The sequence below is a fragment of the Rhinatrema bivittatum genome, chromosome 1 (assembly GCF_901001135.1).
Source record: "Rhinatrema bivittatum chromosome 1, aRhiBiv1.1, whole genome shotgun sequence".
NCBI lineage: Eukaryota > Metazoa > Chordata > Amphibia > Gymnophiona > Rhinatrematidae > Rhinatrema > Rhinatrema bivittatum.
In genome coordinates, this window is record NC_042615.1 from 363,054,160 (window position 1) to 363,074,671 (window position 20,512).

General features: G+C 45.9%; 1 protein-coding gene across 2 annotated transcripts in view; it reads left to right on the forward strand.

Moving 5' to 3' along the window:
- Positions 1–20,512, forward strand: part of UBA6 (ubiquitin like modifier activating enzyme 6) — a 370,281-nt gene that overhangs the window by 237,999 nt on the left and 111,770 nt on the right. For both annotated transcript variants that reach the window (XM_029600749.1, XM_029600742.1), the window contains exon 20: positions 19,955–20,060. In XM_029600749.1, the coding sequence (XP_029456609.1) occupies positions 19,955–20,060 (106 nt within the window). The remainder of the gene's footprint in view (positions 1–19,954; positions 20,061–20,512) is intronic.

Here is a 20,512-nt window from a genome sequence, read left to right on the forward strand (position 1 = left end):
CTTGTCTAGTCATGTTGACATCTCCTTTCCTGTGTTGTTCTAATATCTTTCTGGTCAGGTTGGAACCAAACTGAACTTCTTGAAAATTTGATCTGTTTACTTAACAACCAGGTACAGTGTGGGATGTAATATTGTACCTAGTCTACAAAGTCTATAGTACTCCATGAGTAACATATGAAGGTGGTTCCTACCAGATTGGTATATCTGTTCCTACCAGATTGGCATATCTTATATAATTTGTCGGTCCTATGGTCTCTGTAATGGATTTAGTGACACATGATATAAACATTCAAAAACAGTAACAGAATTCAAGAAAACATGGAATAAGGCCAGAAGAGAGAGAGAAAACCATGGATCGTGAGGTATATCATGTATTGCAATAGGTAGATTTGGCAGATAAGGACTGAAAGGAACTTCTATCATATTCCATATTTCCTGTATTTAAAATACAGAAAGGAACTGAGGAGCATTTTGTAGATTAAATGCTAGCTACTGTCCTTAAATAGAAACTTTTCAAGACAGTAATTAAGTGAAAAAAGTTATTTAGGATTGCAGTTGTATGATTAAGAAAATAATCTAATCTGCAGTGTCCCCAGAACCATCTGCTCTCTCATACTGTCTGCAGTTGTGTAAGAACATAAGATATGCTATACTGGGTCAGACCAAGGGTCCATCAAGCCTAGTATCCTGTCTCCAACAGTTGCCAATCCAAGTCACAAGTACCTGGCAAGTATCCAAACATTAAATAGATCCCATGCTACTAATTCTAGCATCAAGCAGTGGTTATTCCCTATTGATAAATAGTAGTTTACGGACTTCTCCAGGAACTTATTCAAACCTTTTTTAAACCCAGCTACACTAAGTGCCTTAACCACATCCTCTGACAGCAAATTCCAGAGCTTAATTGTGCTTTGAGTGAAAATTTTCTCAATTTGTTTTAAATGTGCTACTTGCTAACTTCACTGAATGCTCCCTAGTTCCGCTTCTGGGATGTACCACGAATAGACATTTTTGCAGCTCTGTTCAACCATGAGCTTCCATTCTACTTCTTAAAAAGACTAGCACTCAACTCCCTAGCATAAGATGTTTTTTTTTTATTTGATAGAACTAAGGAATGATGTATACATTTCCACCAGTTCCTCTCATATCAAAATAACTTTCAAGTTGAGAGAGGACAAAGGGAAAATGATCCTTCTAGCTCCTTTTTGACCTTGTCAAATTTGTTTTTCACGGCTGCAGAGACTGGCTATTGCTCAATCAGTTTGTCTTTAGATATTCCCAATACCGTACAATGGATTACTTCCCCAACCTTCAGTCTCGACCACTCAGAGCATGGGTATTGAAAGCCAGATAGTACATTCACCACTGATGCTGCACGCTGCCATTCTTTCAGGGGCTTCTCCCTAGATATGGGTGCACCTGCCTTTCTAGGCCCTGCAGTGGGAACTGCTCCTCCTGGCGCAGGGTAATATCATACGGCTGGGTATTTAAACCCCAGCCATGCAACAGATCACCACCTCAGCAATGGGTTGCTTGCTTTTTGCAGTGGTGAATTGCTGATCCATGTTCCTGCCCTGCCTTTTGGATTGACCTCTGCCTGCCTGGACATCGACTGTTCTCGCCCTCTTCTGACCGGGTCTGCTCATATTACTACACTTCATGAAACTCATTTCTAAGTCCTGCTGGCCCCTGGACCCCGAGGGCTCAACCTAAGAGGAAAGGGGCTGGTATAGGTGAATCTCTAGACCAGTCTCGCTCCAGCCTAGCTGTCAGAGAGGATCTAAAGAGCCTTCCCTCTAGGTTGAGTCAGTCTCCCCACAGCAACAAAGGTCCACAATCCTTATACATATTTTCCAGAATCTCATTCCAACAAAGCTGAAGAAACTCTTCCTACTTTAGATTATAGAAGAACCCTGCTATTCTTCTTGAAAAGGTCAAAACCTTTCAGAAAATCACCTCAATTATTTACATCTATTTTATGACCCAGTTTATAAAAAGAAAAAACAGTCCTCTCAGCATAATTGTCTGACTGTATTTCCTATTGTTACACTATTGCTATCAGCGGTACATCTTGGAGCGAGCCTAACATAGTCATGGAGTCCTCCCCTCCTATTATCTGCAGCCCCAGAACGTGGATTTAGATCTTCTGGCCCCCCCCCCCCTGCTGATGACATCATAGGTTGGTATAAAGGCCTTAGTGGACACTGGAACACCTGCCTAGTTTGCATACTTCTTAGAGAGACTGTTTCGATAGACTCCTGTCTATCAGCGGTACATCTTGGAGAAAGCCTAACATCGTCTGAGTCTCCCCTGCTATCTGCAACCCCGGAGCCTGTAGATCTTCCCATTTTCCTCCCCCTGCTGATGTCATTAGGGGCTTGGTATAAGGGCCTGTTTGGACCGGAGGCATGCGTGCACAAAGGAATGCTCCTTTGTTCACAAGTTTGTGTACATTGTGCCTTTTCTGATCTTACTTTGAATTATTTGTCTATTATATATGATGGCAGTTTATCCAATTCCAGTGATAATTGGACATGGCAGATATAGAGATCTTCCCCCTTCACAAATGCTGTGATTTAAGGTATAGTGCTTCTCATTTGATCCCTATTTTATGGCAGTCATTGGAATATTCTCTGCTTTGTACTTTATCGATTCTATTAGTAAATGCCCAATTTGTTACCATGAAATCTGTTACAATATATGAGCTGCTTTATGATTTGTCTCCTGATTTTTGTATAACTGAGTCATAAATAACCAATACTGATAACTGTTATCTTGAATTGGATTTGACCAGAAGATTATGCCATAGTTTCACAGCTTCAGTCTTGTAGGTGGAAAGGGGGCTTGTCAATAGTATCTAAGCATTCCCTTAGATTGTGTAGGTGCATGTAGATACTTTTTCTCCAAATGTGCTTTTGGAGTTAACATCTTCTACCTACTATGAATGCTTGCTATATTGTCCCCTTGGACTTTTATCTCATAATTCTTTACCTCTTTGAACTGTTACTGGGGTCTAACATTAATTTGAATGCTGCAGTTGTTTAGGGTGATTTCAACATACATGTGGATCAGATCCCACTTTCTACCTCTTGTGAAGTGTTTCTTGATAACATGATGGTGATTAGTTGGCAGCAGTTAGTTCATACACTATCTTGGCTGTGATCTGATGGGCAGAAATAAGTGAGGGAAACATTAATAAGGAGTTCTCTTATAGGTTACTCCCTCTCCTTAGATCCCCATGTAATATAAGTTTAACACATCAGTGCTCGTTGGAAATAATGTGTTGGTGAGAACTATTAATTATTTTTTATAAGATCAGAGCAACTCAATCAGTCAGATATTCTTAAAAAAAAAAGAATATATATTTTACATGAGGAAATTATATTATGGTAAAGCCTAATCTTTGATACAGAAAATAGATAAAAATGATTTGTCTTACCATATACAAGTTAATTTTGCTAGTCTGGTCTCGGATTTACCATAAGTCAAAGTGGCAGCCTCGAGCCCTTACATCTCTCCATTTTTATACTATTTTATTTGTTGACGATTCATAGTCTCAACAGCTCAGAAACACATGAACTATATAAACACAAGAATTTAGATATTGAATTTTCACACTAAAGTACCAAGGCTTTAGTGTGTATATCGTATTTAAAACTGTAAAAGCAATAGAATTAAAATTGATATATCTTTTTCAATATTGGTATATTGTAATATGCTCTCATATTTATATATAGAAGTATTCTACACTATAAAGCACATGATTTCAGTATCCAGTGTATATAAGTTGTCATATTCTCAGTAAGATTTAACTATTAGAATTCATGGATCTCAGATACATGGATATAATGTCATAATGCCTTGCTTTTGCCTTGCTATTCAAATATATAATTATAGTTATTTAAGAAACAGTTATATCTAAATTATAGTTATATGTCTGCTTATATTTAAATGTGTAAATATTAGCTATAAACTAATTTGGTATATAAGTGGCAATGCATTTTCTTTTTTTTAAAGTAAAGATGCTGCCTTTTTCTATATTTTTTTCTAGTCTGTTTGCCAATAACTTCATGGTTATAGTGTTCTGGGAACTTTGCCCAGGATTTTCTGCTACTACTGATCTGCCTTCTTAAAGTTGGGCTTTCTGCTAATTCTTTGATCTGTGCTTATCTAGCCTGACAGTTGCAAATGTCAGTAGAAACTCAGCACTACTTATGTCAATGTATTTAAGATTTGTCCAGGAGCCTAAGAGATTGGAGTTTGTTCCCAGTACATACCCAGATCAGTCCAGACTTCTGGGTTGTGCCTCTCTTCTAGCAGATGGAGACAGAGAAAGTTTTGCAGGCACTGCCTCTTAACCCGGTGTGCCACCTGCAGCTTCTCAGTATTTCTCTGTCTCCAGCAGCTGAAGGAGGAGGTGCAAAACCTGCAGTTTTGTACCTAAGGAAAAAGAAAAAGATGTTAGAGGAAAAGAAAAAGGATTGTATTGGAGGAATTCCCTCCCAAGAGGTTGGCAGGTCCTGGTGGGACCATCCCTCCTGGTTTAAGAGGAGGATAAGCAGGGGTTGGGGACCCTTGAGTGTTCGCTGATCCACACCAGGGATGAAAGCTGGTGGTCCAGTTCTCTCACCTTCAGAAGTCTGGGGAGAAGCCCCTGCTACCCTTCAGATAAGCTTGCTGTCTGTCTGTTTTGTAAAGTTAAAAAAAAACAAACAAAAAAAAACAGAGTGAGACAGGGAAAAAGAAATCAGGGAGCATGTTTTTTCTTGTTTTTGGTGCTGTCGGTGGCAGAAAGGCTCCGGTCAGGCGGTGAACTTCTATTATCCTGTTCCAACATGTGCCGCGTGGTCGGAGTCAGGCTGGGCCATATCGCATGCCTGCCGATGCGCCGCATGTGGAGAGAGTGCCACGCGCCTCGCTCAAGCCGGCCATTGTCACCAATGCCTCTCTGGTGGGGAGGGCAAATCTGGGGGGACTGCAGTGGCATCTTCATCACAGCTCGGGTCTGTTCTCGCTGGGCGTGGGCACAGCGGTTATTTTGGAGTCATTTGCGGCAAAGGCACAGAATGCCGCAGGGGGCAGGGATCTTACACCTGTGCTTTCTCTGTCTGATTTCTCTACAGTGGAGGCTCAGGGGGACCCATGGGAGCCAGTCAGGAGAGGATCAAGATAATCTGGAAGAGGATTGGGAGGGTTCCTCCTCCTTTTGGCCAGAATTTGTTTTGTTGATGCACAAAACGTTTTGGCCCACCAGGCCGTGGAGCGACCCATTCCTAAGCGGCAGATGGCTGAAACACCCCCCCCCCCCCCACCCAGAAAGAAGTCCAGATTTTCAGGGGCCACTAGGATTCTGAGGGGCCTTGGTCCTTCTGGATCAGGGGCCACTGAGGAGGGTTCCTCAGAGGAGTCTGATCGGGGCTTGCTATCTGGGGATGATTCTCACGATACTGATCCTTCTCTCTTGCTGCAGGATCCGGAACAGGACGCAGGAAAGGTCCCGACGATGGAAAGCGACAATCCCAAGGTGGTTCACCTATTTCAAAGGGAGGAACTCGGGCCCCTGATCTTGCTGGTCTTGGCGGAGTTAGGAATAACCGTTCCACAAGAGCAGGCTGACCTAGAGGAAGTGGATCTATTCATGACCGGTCTTGAGGGGTCCAGCTAAGACTTTGCCTTTTCACAGGTTGGTTAAAGAGCTGATGGTCAAGGAGTGGGATACTCTGGAGCCTGGCCTTAAGGTTAGCAGGGCCATGGATCAGCGTTATCCTCTGCCCAAAGGCACTTTGGAGCTCTTGAAGGTACCAAAGGTAGATGTTTCGGTCTCAGCAATTCATAAAGGACCACCATTTCAGTAGCTGGCACAGCAGCTCTTAAGGATTTGTAGGACAGGAAGCTCGAAGTACATCTGTTCTGGGCATCCATGCAGCTGTGTGCAGCAGCTTTATGCTTTGGGCTGGTTTGAGATGGGTGCAGTAGTTGCAGAGTGCCAGAGATATATTACCCCAGGAATCCAAACAAGCAGAGCAAATGAAGGCTACGGTAGCTCATGGTGTGGATGTTTTGCATGACCTCATTCACACTTCTTCCAGGACAATGATGTCTGTGGTTTCTGTTATGAAGCTTCTTTGGTTGCAAAACTGGTCAGTGGATGTTTCATCAAAGGCTCAGCTGGGAGCGTTGCCTTTTAAGAGCAAACTTCTGTTTGGGGAAGACTTGAAACAGCTGTTAAAGCATCTGGGAGATAACAAAGTGCACAAGCTTCCGGAGGACAAGACAAAAGGGTCCAAAATATTTCTCCCAGCATGCTCTCGTTTTTGGGGCAAAGGCGTTTCCATCAGAGCAGGACTCCAGATGTTGGCCTAAGGCAGACCTCGGAGAGGTTGCAGTCCTGGAACCAGCCATTTCATGGGCGCAGAGCAAACCAAGACTGCTCCGGCAAAGGTACTGGTGGAGCCAATCCTGCGCAATGAGGCAAGACCGGCCCACTCTTCAGTCCCTGTCATCGAGGGCCATTTGACTCATTTTTATGAGGAGTGGGCCAAAATCACGTCAGACTAATGGGTTCTAAGCGAGTGATAGGACAAGGCTATGCTTTAGAATTTGCTTGGCCACTCAGAAACCTGTTTATGGTGTACCCTTGTGCCTTGGAGGAGAAATTGATTGTTCAGCAGACTATACAGCGACTGGGGGCCATTGTTCCCGTCCCCCGGGACGAGCAAGAGATGAGGCGTTATTCTATTTTGTGTTGCCAAAAAAGGAATTAACTTTTTGTCCAGTTCTGGATTTGAAGAAGGTAAATCTAGCTCTCAAGGTTTCCTGTTTCTGGATGGAGACTCTGAGTTCCGTCATAGCAGCGGTGAGAAGCGAGGAGTTCTTGGCATCCTTGGATCTGACTGAGACATATCTGCACATAGGGATTCATCCGGATCATCAGCGGTTCCTCATGTTTATGATTCTGGGGAGGAATTTTCAATTTTGTGCTCTCTTCGGACTAGCAACAGCCCCGAGGACCTGCAGCAAGGTGATGGTGGCGGCAGCCCTCAGAAAGAAGGGCCTGCTGGTCTACCTGTTTCTGGATGACTGGCTCAACCAGGCGAAGTCGGAAGACCTTTGCCAACGAGTGGTGGAAGTGGTGTTGCAATGCCTGAGATTGTTGGGATGGTAGTCAATCTATCCAAGAGCCACCTTTCTCCTTTGCAGGTTCTGGAGTTCTTTGGTGTGTGCTTCGATACCAATGTGGGGAAGGTCTTTTTCACAGAGGAGAGGATTGTCAAGCCACAGGCTCAAGTGCAGAACCTGTTGGAGGCCCAAGTGCGCAGGGTCTGGGATTACTTGCAGGTCCTCAGTTCCTTGGCCTCGACATTGGAGCTGGTCTCATGGGCATTTGTTCATATGAGACTTTTATAGAAAGTGTTGCTATCCCGGTGGGATCCGATTTCAGAGCAGTTTCAACTTCCACTACTGCTTACAGAGTTCGCCAGTCTTTTGTGGTGGCTTGGCCGGGGATCATTTGTGCCGCGGGGTGGACCTCGAGGTGCCTTAATGGATGATGGTGACTACCAATGCCAGTCTCTCTGGCTGGGGGGCTGTGTGTCAGTCCCAGTTGGTGCAGGGCCAATGGTTGGTGGAGGAAGCATCCTCCATCAATCATCTTGAGACGAGAGCGGTGTGGTTGGCTCTGCAGGAGTTTATTCCTCTTTTGCAAAAGGCGATGATGGTGGCCTACATCAACCGCCAGGGAGGTACCAAGAGTCAAGCGGTTGCTCAGGAAGCAGAGATGCTAATGTCCTGGGCGGAGCATCATCATTTGGCCTTGATAGCAGCTTCGCACATAGCGGGGTCTGACAATGTGCAAGTGGATTTCCTCAGCCAACACAATTGGATCCTGGAGAATGGGAGCTATTGGAAGAAGCAATGACCCTCATTTCTTTCAGATGGGGCATGCTTCATATGGATCTGATGGCAACCCATAGGAATGCCATGGCGCTGCGTTTCTTCAGTTGCAGAAGAAAGCACGAAGTGGAAGGGATCGATGCCCTGGTGCTTCCTTTTCCACAATATGTTCTGATCTACGTGTTTGCTCCATGGCCTCTGGTGGGCAAGGTTGAAAGGACAATAGAGGTCAACCCAGGAAAGGTGATTCTTGTGGCTCCCGAGTGGCCTAGGTTTGTGGATCTGGTCTGTCTAGCAGTGGACAGCCCCCTGAGGCTGGGCTATCTACCACATTTTCTACAGTAGGGTCCTATATTTTCAGATCAAGCGGATTGCTTTTGTCTAGTGGCCTGGCTTTTGAAAGGAGGTAATTAAGGAAGAAAGGAGGATGTTATTTCTACTCCGTTGCGAGCTCGCAAGACATCTACTTCCTTGGTGTATTTCCGGGTTTGGAGAGAGTCTTTGTGAACGGAGCAGGGGTTTGATCCTCTGAGAGCATCGGTGACGCAGATTCTAGCCTTTTTGCAGAGAGGCATAAGGAAAGGTTTGTCCTTTAGTTCCCTGAGAGTGCAGGTGTCGGCCATGGGCTGCTTGCAGGGCAAGATTCATGGATCAACTCTGGCTGTGCATCCAGATGTGGTACATTTTCTCTGAGGGGCTAAGCATTTTTACCCCCCTCTTCGTAAGGTGTGCCCTTCTTGGAGCCTTAACTTGGTCCTCGGGGGCATGAGCACCATTTGAGCCTCTTAAGAGGGCCACCATAAAGGATCTGACTCTGATGGTAGTTTTTTGGTGGCGATTTATTCAGCCAGAAGGGTGTCTGAATTTCAAGCCTTGTCGTATAGGGAACTCTTTTTGCGGGTTTCAGATTCTGGAGTCTCTCTGAGGATGGTTCAGTCTTTACTGCCGAAGATCGTTTCAGCGTTCCACTTAAGTCAGTCAGTGGAGCTTCCAGCCTTTACAAATTTGGAGAGTGGTATGCCTTATGCAAAGGAATTAAGACGTCTGGAGGGCTTTGTTGCAATATCTAGAGATCACTGTTTCAGATTGTTTGATCACCTTTTTGTGCTATGGAGTGGTGCAAAAAAAGGGTCAGAAAGCGTCAAAAGTCACGATATCGCGTTGGTTGAACGAGGCTATTGGTTCCACATATATTTGGTGAAGAGGGAGTAAATGAACCAGGTATCACTGTTAAGGGGGGAAGGAAGAGAGGAATGATCCAGGCATCGCCTGCGGGGGGGGGGGGGGGGGGCGGAGTGAGTGAGTGAATAATTGGAGTGGGGGAGGGAACCAGGGTAAGTGAGTGGTTTGTTGACTGGGGGGAGGGAACCATAATTTGTGAGGGGTTCAGGGGAGGAGGTAAATGAAGGGGGATGGTGGGGAATGGAAGTGAGAGGGAGACTGAAGGAATCAAACTGGCTTTGGAAGGGGGTATAAGGGAAAGAGGGGATAGTGTGTTATAGTTCTCTGGTCTTGATGATCTGCAGAGCTGAGCTATCCATTCTCTAATCACTCTAGAACAGTGATGGCTAACCTATGACACGCGTGTCAGAGGTGACACGCCGAGCCGTTTTGGCTGAAACGCACAGCGTTTCGAGGACTATCAGGATTTTTTTTTTTTTTTTTATCGGCTGCGCCAAGCCTTTTCTTTTTCAGCTGCGCCGAGCCTTTAAATGTGTTTTTTAGTTTCCCCCTACCCTCCACCAATGCCCCCGGGCGCAGGGAGGCTCATGCGTCGCAGCAATGAGGCTCAAGACAAAGATCGCGTTCAAACGCGCTGATGCTCCTCCTTCCTGCCTGTGCGGCCCCGGAAGTAAACGTTGCCGGAGCCGCGTGGGCAGGAAGGAGGAAGCGAATCAGCGCGTGCAGAAGAGGAGGAGCCGCCGCGGGTCGCTGCGAATCCCAAGTCGCAGCGGCCCAAGAAGAGGAAGAGGCCCGGTAGCAGGGCTGCCGCGGCCCGAGAAGATCAGGGCCGCTGCAGAGCCCATCCTGCGGCGACCCGCGAAGAGGAGGCCCAGAGGTGAGAGAGAGGCTGAGGGCCCGTAGAGTGCGTGTATGAGGTGAGTTGAGAGAGAGGACCTGAATGTTTGCAGAGACAGCATGTGAGAGCCTGTGTGTGTGTGTGTGTGTGTGAGAGAGAGAGAGAGAGCATGTGCCAGTGAGAGCCTGTGTATATGAATGATTGTATGAGAGAGCATGTGCCAGTGAGAGCCTGTGTGTATGAATGATTGTATGAGAGAGCATGTGCCAGTGAGAGCCTGTGTGTATGAATGATTGTATGAGAGAGCATGTGCCAGTGAGAGCCTGTGTGTATGAATGATTGTATGAGAGAGCATGTGCCAGTGAGAGCCTGTGTATATGAATGATTGTATGAGAGAGAGCATGTGCCAGTGAGAGCCTGTGTATATGAATGATTGTATGAGAGAGAGCATGTGCCAGTGAGAGCCTGTGTATATGAATGATTGTATGAGAGAGCATGTGCCAGTGAGAGCCTGTGTGTATGAATGATTGTATGAGAGAGAGCATGTTCCAGTGAGAGCCTGTGTGTATGAATGATTGTATGAGAGAGCATGTGCCAGTGAGAACCTGTGTGTATGAATGATTGTATGAGAGAGAGCATGTGCCAGTGAGAGCCTGTGAATATGAATGATTGTATGAGAGAGAGCATGTGCCAGTGAGAGCCTGTGTGTGTGAGAAAGAGAAATGCATGTGAGAATGAGAACCTGACTGTGTGTTTGAGGGAAGAAGATGGAGAAAAAAGAAACAGAAAAAAAGACAATATAAAAGGAATTGGCAAAAAAATAAGAAAGGGAAGGTGAAAAAAAAGCCTGTGACCAACCAATTAGAAAACTAAGATCAGACAGCAAAGGCAAAAAAAAAAAAATGTACTTTTTAGTGATTGGCACATGTACTCTTTGGGAATGTGCAAGAATAGCACTTTCTCAACGGATCTCACAATGTACGAGATCAGCATGGAGAAAGTGGAAGCCCACGGGGCCTGCACAGAGGAGGCAGGAGAATGGACTTCAGTGTCAGTAGCAGCAATCGGCACCTCCGCAATAGCCACGCGGCATCAGTGACAGTGGCAGCAGAGGAATGAGAGAGGTTCTGAGGTTGCTGGCAAAAGAAAGAGAGGGGGGGTCTACCTTTAGTGTGTGAATGTGTATGAATGGGACTCTGCCTGGGGGTGTATGTGTGTGAATGCATGGGTGCCTGCCTGGGGGTCTGTGTGTGTGAGAATGAATGTGTGCATGCCTGGGAGATGGGGAGGGAGTGTTGTGAACATGAATGGGAGCCAATAAAAGAAACCGACTGACAGATGAAGTTTGTAACGCTTGCTTGGACTTGAAGTGTACGAAATACCAACCTTCAATTGAAGATTTAGCCAATGAAATTCAGCAACAAAAAAGTCACTAAGCAGGTAAGGTAAAGAATTATTTGTTTTTGCTTTATTAATAATAACTGAGAGATACAAGAATCACTACAGATTTCACCACCCCATTTCTTTCTTCTTGTCGCTCTCCCTATACATCCTCACTATTCATTGCTATTGACTTTCCCATATAACACACAAACAACTTTGTTTGGTAATAAAAGGCCGCAGTTTATTGTAATACCCGAGCCCTCAAACTTTAACACAATACAACAATACCCCCATTCTTCTGGTCACCTGGTGGTGCACCCCACCACTTCCAGTGGTAGCGCTCCTGGTGCCATAACCCCTCGAGCATCGGCCCCCCTCTTGCTCGTTGTCGATCTAGTGCCACAGCCCCCCCGCGTTGCACGAGATCCCCCTTATTTTCAATTTTACCAGTACAACCAAAGCAATAACATTTCTGGGCTCGGGTTTTCCGCCCTCTGCGACAAATACAGACAACTTTTGCACATAAAATTCAACAACAATAAGGGCGGGCGGGCGGGAAATCGTCCTCTGTGCCTCAGCTGTTCCTCACCCACTGCCCGCCAACGGTCGCCCCTCAATACCTTATATTATCTTCACCCAATCCCTATGCTCCTTTTGAATCCCTTCTCTTCTATTGGATGACCTGTCTTTCGCCTCTCATATCACTCTTACCCATTCCCCCCCCCCCCCTCGTCAAAACTTCCATTCTCTTGACTCCAGTTATCATCGCAGCCCAAGACAAGCTTGCGCTGCTTCCCCTAACTGAGAGATACAAGAATCACTACAGATTTCACCACCCCATTTCTTTCTTCTTGTCGCTCTCCCTATACATCCTCACTATTCATTGCTATTGACTTTCCCATATAACACACAAACAACTTTGTTTGGTAATAAAAGGCCGCAGTTTATTGTAATACCCGAGCCCTCAAACTTTAACACAATACAACAATACCCCCATTCTTCTGGTCACCTGCTGGTGCTCCCCACCGCTTCCAGTGGTAGCGCTCCTGGTGCCATAACCCCTCGAGCATCGGCCCCCCTCTTGCTCGTTGTCGATCTAGTGCCACAGCCCCCCCGCGTTGCACGAGATCCCCCTTATTTTCAATTTTACCAGTACAACCAAAGCAATAACATTTCTGGGCTCGGGTTTTCCGCCATAGAACAATCGACAACACCGTTGTCATTGTTCCCCCCCACTGCGGCCCTTAATTTCCTTAATAACTCGTTCTAAACCTTCTTGCAGTGTATTATTGAACAAATCAATACCCACTGCAGATAAATGTATGCCATCCGCCCTGAAGTATCCTGGAATGACCTCCCTCGCCCAATCATGTGTCACCCAAAACCCCCCTTCTTTCACTAACCACTTTCCTATTTGCCTGTTTAACTTTTTCACTCCTCTATACCATAGCGGACATCCCAGGAATTTTAACCGTAGTATGATATCAGACCACCCCAACCGAGTGACTGGCATCACATTCAACAATTGGCTAAAGTCTTTCTTGATTTTTACCAACAACTCCTTACAAGAACACTTGTCCACATCATTCCCACCCAAGTGAATCAGCAAAATTGCTGGCAGATCATATGCCAAAACGCATGTTTGCAAAAAAGGTAACAGTCCGTCCCAGTTCATTCCTCGATGACTCAGCCATTTGATCTTCCAGTTATGTTTGTCCAATTCCAAATTCACTCCATACGGCCTCATCTCTGCTCGGCTGGCCGCCCAGTGTATGAAAGAATGGCCCACCACCCATACACATCCTTGTTCCCCTTGCCACATTCGACTTTCTGTAAAAAACAAACAACAATTAATAACTGCTTCCCCCAACTCAAATCCCCCGAAGCTGCAACCGCTACAGCTCTCTTGCCCGTCCCTCCGGCACTGATTTATTTTATTTTATTTTATCTTTTGTTTTTTTTTTTTTATCTCCTCACATACGACAAGAATGCCTTGGACTTCCATCGTCCTATATTTTGTATTGCTCTGCTGGATAAACCGCTCTCTGCTGCCGAAGTCGCAGCCCCGATCCGAAAAGAGTGCGAGGTAAAACGATATGCATCCCACCCTAATAATCGCACTACTTTCTTCAAAATCTGCCCAAACTGAAACACTGTCAACGGCTACCCATCGTTATGCAACAAAAATAAACCGCCCAACTGAGGTCTCCAGTCCACGAAACGCCGCACATTCAAAACAGGACACACCTCCGTATCCAAGGCTGGCACTAAAGTGACAAACTGCCCCCTTCCGTATTGATCCGTCTTGGAACGATGAATACAAATAGTTACTGCCTTATTGCTGACCCATACGTTTTGTGCTTTTAAACCGGAACCTTCCACATTTCTTCTAGAAGAAGCAACCAGCTCCCTCACCCTCATTGCCCCGAAAAATGCCAACACAAATGCAGTTTGGAACAAAACCACTTCATAATCGGACCAGCATACTTCCTGCAAACAACTGACTATCGTCCGCAAGTCGTCATACCTGATTGGCAACCTCTTATCTGGCAAAACGCCATTATCCCGTCTCCATCCTGCTAGAATCCGTTTAACCAGGAAACTAGATACCGGAGACCCCCATCCCTTCAATTTCAGAAAGAAGGAAAACCCCGCTAGATAAGAACGCACCGCAGTTAACGAGTATCCCATATGCCTGGCCCACAAAATAAAGCGCACAATGCAGTCAACATTGGCATCCCCGTCCGTCCAACCTTCCCTTTCCAAATATTGCACCACCATTGTGTAACCTCTAATATAAGAGTTCCATGTAGATGGAGCCAAAGACTTCTTAATCAGCGACCACGCTTCCCCCGACCCAAAATCCACAGGTGCTTCGGAAACCGCTCTCCTTCGATATTCGCTTCCGGTGCCAGATCCCGAAATTCCTGCCACTTGAAACGAGAAAGTGCATCGGCAATTACATTCAATTCCCCTGGCACATGTCTCGCCCTAATGGTAACGTTTAACTCCAAGCACCTAAAAACCAAGTCCCTCAACAACTCAGACACCTTCGCACATTTAGCGGATAACCTGTTGATAACCTGCACTACACTCAAATTATCACACCAAAACAAAACTTTCTTATGCTCCAACTGCTCTCCCCATAAGCACAATGCCACCACTATCGGGAATAGTTCCAAAAAAGTGATATTCTTCGTTAAACCTTCCGATTCCCACTCCGCTGGCCACTTTTCGGCACACCATCTTCCTTGAAAATATGCTCCAAAACCAATCCCCCCGGCCGCATCTGTGTACAATTCCAACTCTCTGTTTGAAACCTCTGCAGATTGCATGACACACACACCATTAAAAGACTCCAAAAATGCCTCCCATACTCCCAACTCTTCTTTTACTCTACAAGTCACACGAATGAAGTGATGGCCAGCTCTCACTCCCACAGTTGTACTGGACAACCGTCGAATGAACGCCCTCCCCATTGGAATTACCCTACAAGCGAAGTTCAGGACCCCTATAAGGGACTGCATCTGCCGCAATGTCACTTTTACCGCCCTTCTCACTACCCTCACCAATTCTTTTAAACGACTAACTTTTTCTTCTGGCAACCTCGCCTCCAAGGTCTCTGAATCGAGTTCTATGCCCAAAAATACTAAACAGGATGCCGGACCCTCTGTCTTCTGACGCGCTACCGGTACTCCTAGTTCGTCTGCCACCTGCAAAAATCCGTCTAATTGTCTTTGACATACATCCGAACCAGCTGGCCCAACAAACAAAAAATCGTCTAGATAATGTAGCACCCCTTTACACCCTGTCTTCTGCTCTACCACCCAATGTAAAAAGGTACTAAACGCTTCAAAAAAGGCGCACGATACCGCACAGCCCATCAGCAAACACTTGTCGAAATAAAACCTACCCTCGAAAGAAAAACCCAACAATGGGAAGCAACTCTGTTGAATCGGCAATAACCTAAAAGCTGACTCAATGTCTGCTTTCGCTAACAGTGCCCCCCTCCCTGCTAATTACACTAAACTAACTGCTTCGTCGAACGAAGCATAACGAACCGAACAGAATTCTCTGGGAATGAAGTCATTCACTGACCTACCTCTCGGGTGGGACAAGTTCAGAATGAAACGGAACTTACCCTCCTCCTTCTTAGGAATAACTGCAACTGGGGACAAGTGCATGTTATTAAACGGCTGAAAACCAAATGGCCCTGCCACCCTTCCTAACCTAACCTCCGCCCAAATTTTTTCCCTAGCAATATCCGCATAATCCCTGGCCGAAAGGGCATTTCTCCCTTTCACTCTGCCCAATGGGCCTTCATAAGGAATTACAAAACCCTCTTTAAACCCCTCAAATAAAAATTTGGCTATGTCTCTCTTAGGATAAAGATCTAACAATAACTCATTGCCCCAAGAGACACTGGCGACCCCGCTAACTGCAACCATGCACTAGGATTTTCCCCCTCTACTTTGTTGTCCGCCAACTCCTTGTCCGCACTTGATAGCTGCATGTGCCCCCCCACATATGGAACATACATGTCTGAATTTGCAATCGGGAAACAGGCAGACCGCTTTGTTAAATCTCCAACAGGTATCATTGCTACCCCCTTTTCCCTTTCCGCCCTGTGTTCCCTTAACTTGTCCTCCCGTCCGAAAGGAATACCCTGCCCCCCCCTATGCTACCCTGTCCTCCCGCCACTCCTGACCCGCTAGTCCCCCATCCCGCCTTTGCCGCAGGGAATCCTTTAAATGTCATTTGTGTGAGCCACAAATTGATATCCTGTCCTCCCCAAGACATTGCTTTATTCCCGGCCATTTTGTCTCGGAATTTCTCATCATAGTTGAGCCATGCCCAACCTTCGTAATCCCGAAACGCTCCCAATATGCTGTCCGCATAGGACAGCAAAGCCCCATATTGCGAGGAATCGTAATGCCCCACCACGCTAGCTAATCTTAAAAATCCACGCACCCAATTAACAATATTCTTAGCTACTTTTACCTTTCCAGACTTACTATGCTTCTTCTTATCCTTCTTCTTACTCTTCGTCCCTCCCCTCCTGCCCTCTAGTAAGCTGAAAATATTCACGTACTTCCTCTTACGTATTTTTCCCCGTATCTTCCTGGGAACTCCCTCCCATAACTCAGCTAATGTTGCACTAGCTGAATGTCCCGCCCCATGTACCGGTCCAGCTTCTAACGCAGATTTATATCTCGGGCCAGACTCAGATGAGTCCTCAGAGGAATCCGAAGTGCTAGATGACGAGCTGGAAGATGAATCCCTCTTTCTCTTCCCCTTCCTCTTTTTTCTCCCCATACTCTCCTCCGCTTTCTCACCTGGACCTATCGACACCGTGATCCCCGGATCCGCCGCCACCTGCCGTCCACCTTCCTCCCTTTGTCCAAACTCCAGCTGAGTTAACTCCCTCCGTAAGTCTCTTGCTCTCCAAGCATCTCTCGCTGAGGTACCCGGGCCATCGTCCTCGTCTGCATCTGCAAGGAAAGACACCTCCCTGCCTAAGCTAGTGCCCCAACCCCCTCTCCCGCTCTCCAAATACTTACCACCAGCACTCCACCCCTTGCTAACATTAACCTGCAAACTCCTGCCAGTAGTAGAAAAGGAATCATGCACCTGCGAATTGCTCTGCTCCACCCCTCTCATTCCTGTGACGCTACCCAGCCTGGTAGGCAGTCCAAAACCCTGATCTTCCTTACTCACACCCCCTGTACTTACCCCACGCTCCTGCTGCCTCTGTAACTCTACATCCCCGCGCATGTCTCCACCCCTAAAGGCTTCCCCTGGTATCACTCCGATTGAGGCTCTGCTAACTGCAAAAGAGGCACGCGTTGTGCGGGGGGCCCTAACTCCCCTGAGACCCCTAATGACCGGCTGCACATACTCACCTCTGGCCACTTTCTCGCGAGGAGAAGAAATGCCCGCTTTTTTCCGAAGTGCCTGCCCCCCGCGAGCAGAAAACGCCATTGGGGAAACCCTGCCGCGCGCAAGTGCTCTGGAGCGGCGAGAAATGCTCGCACTAGAAGCACGCTCGATCGGACGCGAACCCGTGCGGACAGGAGCAGCAACAACAGAAACAATCCCGGGAGGGGTATTTTTATTTAAGCGAGAGCTGCCCGGGGCAGGAAGGGCCAGGCAGGGGCCAGGCAGGGGCGGAAGGGGCGGCGCCGGGGCAGGAGGAGGAGGGACTCCCTCGTCGAGGAAGCTGAACTCCATGGCTGACGCATTAAGGGAGACCTCAGGGACATCTCCCGGCGAGGCGCAGGGGCTATCGGAATGAGAAGGGGAGGGCGGGACGTCCACATCCGCCGACTCGGGGCCACTCTCCCCCGAATCCGCAGTGAATAAGGATGGAGACTCAAAACCTCCGACCTGGGAAGAATCACCAGGAGGAGGAAGAAACCGGCGCGAAGGAACCAAGAGGCTATGCACAGGCGACGCAGCTCGCAGCGGCAGGTGAGGAGAGGCGGAGGCACAAGAAGGAAGGGGGGGGCAGGGGGCGGGCTGGGCCGCAGGAGAACGGCTCCCTGAGAGGCGGGGGCGTTCTCTGACTTTTTTAGGCATAGCCCCAGCCTAAACAGGCGCAGGGGAAGAAGGACAACTAACCAACAATATAAAACAATGTTATCCTTTTCCGTTGAAATATCACTAAATAACTATCCTATATTATTTATTATTTTAATTATTATTATTTAACAATGAGTAACCCACTGTCCCCTCCAGGTCCAAAATATATCTCCAAACAAGACCCGCCTCAATTTTTAAGAGAATTAACGACCACCTTGCCCTCTTCCCTTACCAGGGTCCCCTGGAAATCGTCCTCTGTGCCTCAGCTGTTCCTCACCCACTGCCCGCCAACGGTCTCCCCTCAATACCTTATATTATCTTCACCCAATCCCTATGCTCCTTTTGAATCCCCTCTCTTCTATTGGATGACCTGTCTTTCACCTCTCATATCACTCTTACCCATTCCCCCCCCCCCTCGTCAAAACTTCCATTCTCTTGACTCCAGTTATCATCGCAGCCCAAGACAAGCTTGCGCTGCTTCCCCATACAGTATATATATTAAAATTATAACTTTGTTGATTAGAGCTACAAATATCACAAAATTATGGATTTTTCTAGAAGTGACACACCACCCGAGTTATGCTCGGTTTTTTTATGAATTTTGACACACTGAGCTCAAAAGGTTGGCCATCACTGCTCTAGAAGCTTGCAAAGATCCAGTCTCCCTCTAATAGTCCAATGCAGAAAGGTGCATTCACCCAAACACACCTTTCTGCCTGCACTTTAATACACTGAGGCATCAAGGATTTTTGCCTGCGAAAATGTCTCTAAACAGGAGTACTGCTTAGCGCCCTCATATGGAGGTCTACCACAGAAGACTGGGGACTCTGCTTAAAGTCCATCAGTATGAGCAACTTCATCTTCAGTGGGATACTTTGCGTCAATTTCAAGACTTCTTCAAAACCAGCTGCTTGGTCTTCTATATGTTCATTTACTAAGCATTGCTGTCTTGAAGATTCTCGTAAAAATAAACTATGTCGGGTTCCATGTTAGCAATCACCAGCGAGACAAATGACTTCTGAGTCCTTGTGGGTAGTGTTTGAAATCTTTGGTTCAGTATGTGGCGGTGGTCAAAAAGACTAATAGAATGTTAGGAATATTTTGGAAAGGAATAGAGAACAGAATGTTGGATTTGACGGACCTTGGTTTGATCCAGTGTTTGGCAGTTTTGGCCAAGTACTGTATTTCATATGAATTTAACTGAAAGCTTCAACTCTCCTTCTACCATGTTGTTAACTGTTGCAATTCCTCTTCCCTCAGTAAGAGATAAATATTTCAATGTATCCCTCAGCTTGAGAATCCTCGTGTGCTGCTGATTTACTTCTGCTTGTCCAAGGGAGAAAGAAAAGTTGCTTACCTGTATCTAGCATTCTCTGTAATCAGCAGGACAAATCAGCCATACAATCCCACCAACCTCCCCATAGAATTGAAGCTTAAATTTGGAAATGACTGAGGAGATCATGCAGTGGCAGCTGTGCAGGAAGACCCACACATGCTGAGAAAAACTTCTAGGTCTTTTCTAAGCTCTGAAGGAGCACATCCGCTCCGGTGGCATGCAATGTCACCCACTTGTGTGGCTGATTTGCCCAGCTGCCTAGGGAGAACACTTGTTACAGGTGAGCAATTTTTGCTTTAATAATGACGTCTGAACTCTATAGAATTTCTCAGGTAAAATTTCAGTAAAATAAAGGGTGCTGCATTTGAAAGGACCTAATTGGTACGGAAGGTGAATGTAATTTATCTTTGAGGCAGTGGATGCGCAACATGGATCCGTGTTGGGACTCTAAATAAACTGAACTAAATTCAGTAAATTGCAGCTGAGTGGGACTTTTATTATTCAGTTAAAAACTTAAAAAAAAACAAACTACAAACCATTACAGATCTATGACTATAATGCAATAACTAGGACCTAAAGCAGTATTCTGTTCTTCTGTATAATAGTTGATGTATGTCGCTATTTATATAACTTATACAAAAGATTTTCGGTGAAAATTTAACTTGCGGAATAAAATAAGTACACACTTTTTTAGTGCTTTGAATGGCATGTGTAATTCTCATCTTTTCTTTCTGTAATAGCCGTTCTGTTGCAAACCTGCGACCGCTTCTAGACTCTGGAACAATGGGAACAAAAGGGCATACAGAAGTCATTGTACCTCATCTTACAGAATCCTATAACAGTCATGTAAGTGACCTTGGGTAATAGGTAATGGATATCAGAGTAAGACCAGAATAAATCACTTTCTGAAAATAAAACTGTGCTAAGATGTTTATGCTATAGAGCATTTGCTTATTTCACGTTCTAGGTAACTCAAACCTTTGAATGCTTTATTCACTTCAATTAACCACCCCCAATATGCATCATATTAATTTGACATTCTTAGGCCTTTTATAACATTTCATATCTTGTTTAAAATTATATTTTTTGAATGATTGTATATCTAAACCATCCTTTATTTGCAGTTTCAGTATCAACTGAAATTTAAAAATGTGTGCTTTTTTTTTTTTGTTCAACATTACACTGTACACTAGCAGATTAATCTTGAGGAAAATATTGTTGGCCTAGCTTTAAGTAGTATCTGAATATTGTGCTATGCATGTAACAAAGTAAGATAAAGTGATTCCATGGGCCAACCT